Below are 4595 nucleotides of genomic sequence, written 5' to 3'. Positions count from 1 at the left end.
GGAGCCCGCCCCGGGCCAGGAGCGAATTCCTGGGTCCCAGTGGGTCCCGGTTGCTCCTTGTTTGGGGAGAGTGTTGCTTTTACCTTACCTGGGATGCTGCGTGAGTTCAAGCTCCTGGGAGTCCCTGTTTCTCTCGGTTTTCTGGGGTTGAGTACGGAGCTGCCGCCTGCGACCTACTCTATGCTCGGGCCCAAACCGGAAGTCTTCCTACGTCTTTTGATGATCTTTCTCCTGCACTTTTCCCACTCCCCTGCTCTCTTCCATCCTCCTCCAATAGCTCCTATCCACTTCATGTCACGATTTCCATTACCCTTTTCCTTCCCTCCCTCCTTCCTTAACACTCCATTTCCTCCTGCTCCTCTTTCCAGTTTTAAACTCCCCTACACACATACATGCATGTGCAGAAATTAAATTTTGGATTTGGGGTAGATGGTTAGAGAGATGGCCCAGTCAGTAAAGTGATTGCAGAGCAACAGAATAACCTGAGTTTGATCCTATGACCCCACATCTTAAAAAAGCCAGGCATGTACTTGTGAACCCAGTGCTGGAGAGGCAGGTGGATCCCTGGGGCTGGATGGCCGGCCAGCCAGCCTTCTCTAATCGGCAAGCCTCGGCTTACTGAAGAGATGCTGTCTCAAAAACAAGGTGCTTGAGGACCCATACCAGGTTCCCTTCTGATCTTTACATATGTGCACATGAACATATGCACACAAATATACAGAAAATCTAGGATCCATGTGGGAGAGAAGACATACAGTATTTGTCTTTCTAAGTCTGGATTATTCTGCTTTAGATGCTAATGTAGATTTCCCACCTATCTTCCTGCACATGTCATGATTTCAGTTTTCTTTATGGTTAAATGAATTCAGTTGTGTGAATGCACCACATTTTCTTAATTCATTAATCTATGGATGAATATAAAGGGTGTCGCTATTTCCTGACTTTTATGAATAGTGCAGTAACAGATACATATATGTTCAAATATCTCATATTGATGTTCATAGTGGTTATAGCCATTTACTCTCCAACAAGCAGTTAATAAGGGAGCCTCTTTAACATTTATTGTTGTCTCTTTTTTGTTTGATTGTGATTTATTTTTATTTTATGTATATGGATGGTTTGCCTGTGTGTGTGTGTGTGTGTGTGTGTGTGTGTGTGTGTGCCAGCCACAGGCATGTTTGGTGCCTCAGGGATTATAAAAGGTCAGATTTGCTGCATCTAGAATTACAACGGATTGTAAGCCACCAGATGGGTGTGAACTGAATCCTGTGCAAGAGCAGGAGCAAGTGCTCTTAAGTCTTGAGCCATCTCTAGCCCCATGTTTTCCTGAAGGCCATTCTGACTTGGGTGAAATAGAATACCAAGGCAGTGTTAATCTTTAGTTTCCTGATAGCTAAAGATGTCAAACACTTTATAAAACATTTATTAGCCATTTGTATTTCTTCTTTTGGGAAGTTTTTGTTTAGTTTGTTACATTACTGATCGGCTACTTTGTTTTTGTGATATTTAGTTTTTATAGTCCTTTAGATACTAGCTCGCTGTCTGTCATTTAGCTGGCAGAAATTTTGTCTGATTCTGTGGATTATCTGCTGATAGTCTCCATTGCTGTGCAAATGCCTTTTAAGTTCATGTAAGCCCCCTTGTCAGTTCTTGGGATTGTTGGCTGTACTGTCAGACTCCTTTCCAGAAAGATTTGCCTATGCTTGTATTCTAAAGTGTTTGCTCTTTAACAGTTGTAGAATTTCAGGTCTTATATTGAGGCCTTTGGTTCATTTTGGATTTATTTTCAAGGAAGGTGAAAGATATGGATCTAATTTCATTCTTTTGCATGTATAAGTGCAGTTTTCAAGGCAGCTGTGATAAACACTAAAAATTCAACTAATCCCTTCCAGCATATTGAAATAAGACTAGAAATCAATAGTAAGAGAAACTACACAGATACCCCGAGACTAGAGATTACACTTTTGAATGTATGAATTTTAGGACTTGACCTAGGAATTTAAAAATTCCTAGAATCAAATGAAATCATACCACAACCTACCAGAACCTCTGGGATACAGCTAAGCATCTCTGGAGGGAAAGCTTATAGCTATAGGTGTTTACTTTAAATAAATTATAGTAGGGTCTGGAGAGATGACTCAGTGGTTAAGAGCACTTACTGATTTTGCAGAGGACCCAACAGCTTCCTCTGTCTAACCTCTGTGAGCACCAGACACACATGTGGTCCACATATGTACATTTAGGCAAAACACTCATATATAGTTTGAAAAAAATCCTCAACTTTTTAAGAACAGTGATCTCAAACTAATGATGTACAAGTTTCTAGAAACATGGTAAATGGCAAGAGATAATAAAGATTAGGACAGAAATAAATAAAATAGGAACTAAAAGAGCAGTATATAAAATCAGTGCAACAAAACGCTGATTCTCTGAATTGATAAACAAAATTGACAAAGGTCTAGCCGAACTAGCTAAAAATAAATATTTCAATAAACTTCGAGATGAGCCACACTTTATTACAGTGGACTCCAGTAAAATCCAGGAAGGCTGGAGATGACTGAGCAATTTGGAAAACTGAAAATGGTATTTTTTCTTTTAAGGTGAAATTCAAATACCACATTTCTTAGGGAAAAAGTCTTCTGTAACACCCATCAGTACTTTAATGATTGTGTACAAAATAAAAAGAGAACATCATCTTAGATTAGCTAACTTTAGAAGCTCAGCTATCCACTATGCCTTTATTGTTCCTCTTTGTGCTTTTAGAAAAAAGGAAATGCAGGGGTCATAGTGAGTGTTTATTCAGGAGTCCCAGGCAGATGGCAGGAATAGAACTTTGCCAGATGAATCACTGTGGGAAGAACCATGATTATTATCTGATGACTTTTGCTAACCTACTGTGTTCATCTCTATGATTCCTCATTTCCTTTTTTTAAAGGAGAGCCCAGAAGAAATGACAGTACACCTGAGCTCTATTCAGGTAAATAAACTTACTTTCCTCACAGAGGAACTTTATGTAACTTAAACAAGAGATTCTGTATGCCTTTTCTTTTTCCCTAGTCTTACTCCTACTGCTTCTAAAAAGTGAAAATGAAATGTTTGCCTTCATAATGCAGTCAAATAACTTTTATGCAGATTTATCGGAATAGACCTTCATTGTGTCTAGGATATAACTCTTGCTAGTTTGACTCTTGCTGTTCCAATCATTCATTGTCTCATACAGTAGTACAGTTGTATGTATCTAAGATGAAACTGATGTAACTACACTGTGTACACTTTGTCATTATCCTAGAAATCCTCCTGTGTACACAGCATAGACAGTGAGTGACATAATATCTTTTGTGTCCTTTATTTTAGATACTGAATTTCTAATGTATGAGAATACTGGAGCTTTTCTATTTCATAGTACTTTGCTCTGATGAATGCTTCATCAATATAATTAAAGCAATATTTAGTGCATTGATTAATTCAGTGATTTAGTTCTAATGATGAACCTAGCTCTTCTAAGCTGTTTTCAGTGTACATCCAGGATGATGTAATCTTTTCTGGGGAGAGAAAAGGAAGTAGGGAACAAGTATACATGTTCAATAAGTAATTTTCCCTTTTTTGTACCTGCAGGGAAAGAAATGGAACTGGTATTTGGACTATTTATATTCAGAGGGTTTTCAAAGCTTAAAACTTTTCATAAAAAGTAGTATCCATTGTTCTTCTGTATCCAAAACAGAGAAAACCACATGGTAGACACTGACATTAACAAATGCCATGCTGGACTAAATTTCTCACTGCTAGAGAGGCTAAGTAGTTCAGCATGAGTTTCCATATCCATTTTCCAAGTCGATTACTATTTTTAAGGAGCATTGAGACTGGCCTTCTGTCCATGGCTCAGGAGAGCCTTGGTGTTTACTAACTTAATTTTAGTATTCAGATTTTAAGGTTACTAATGAAAAATAAACTCTTCATCATCCAATTCTGCCTTCACTGAATTATACATGAAGAGACACATCTGCTTTCTAGTAGGAAATTTGCTTTGTGTTTTTGTCTGCTATGTTAGTGGAAGAGAACAAGCAATATAAATTGTTACTCCTCAGACATACTTACACAGAATACTCTGCAATCTCTGAAGTCCTGGGGATATTTTGCTTTTCTAGGATACTAATAATAGTATGCAGCCCGTGTGACTCTTAGCAGTACCGAGAAGCTGATGACTACCTGGGCCTGCATTGGCAGTAGTTGTATGAGGGAAGGGAGAGGAAAAGGTGAAGAAATTCTATTTTATTTGTTTAATTTCCTGAAAGCACTATATTTGAATGTATATGTGTATGTATGTATTTATGTATATATTCAGATTTTAAATGGCCAGGCCTAAATAAACTATGTTTAGCTTTACCTTCAGGAGTATTTCTGAATTTTTTTTCTTTTAAAATCCATACCAGGGGAAATCCATTTTTGCTGAAAATTTGTTGTAAAAGTTTGTTTCATCACTACTGAACAACTTGTATTTAATACATCTACATTGAGAATAATACCTGATTTTTCAATGGGAACTCTGAAAGCCAGAAGGGACTGAACAGATGTTCTATGAGTTCCCAGAGACCACA

At 37.9% G+C, this 4595-nt stretch overlaps 1 protein-coding gene across 2 annotated transcripts in view; it reads left to right on the top strand.

Annotated features, from left to right (window-relative positions):
* Cenpi (centromere protein I) overlaps nucleotides 1-4383 on the top strand; it is a 70527-nt gene extending 66144 nt beyond the window's left edge. Inside the window, exons 21-22 of one of the 2 annotated variants that reach the window (XM_028779891.1) lie at nucleotides 2936-2977; nucleotides 3616-4383. In XM_028779891.1, coding sequence (XP_028635724.1) covers nucleotides 2936-2977; nucleotides 3616-3738 — 165 coding nt within the window. In that variant the 3' untranslated portion in view covers nucleotides 3739-4383. The remainder of the gene's footprint in view (nucleotides 1-2935; nucleotides 2978-3615) is intronic. The other variant, XM_028779969.1, reaches the window with a different exon arrangement.
* The last annotated feature ends 212 nt before the right edge of the window (nucleotides 4384-4595 follow it).

Source organism: Grammomys surdaster, unplaced genomic scaffold (genome assembly GCF_004785775.1).
Source record: "Grammomys surdaster isolate TR1022 unplaced genomic scaffold, NIH_TR_1.0 61, whole genome shotgun sequence".
NCBI lineage: Eukaryota > Metazoa > Chordata > Mammalia > Rodentia > Muridae > Grammomys > Grammomys surdaster.
The sequence above is the reverse complement of the archived record's forward strand: the minus strand, read 5'-3'. Positions and strand labels throughout refer to the sequence as shown.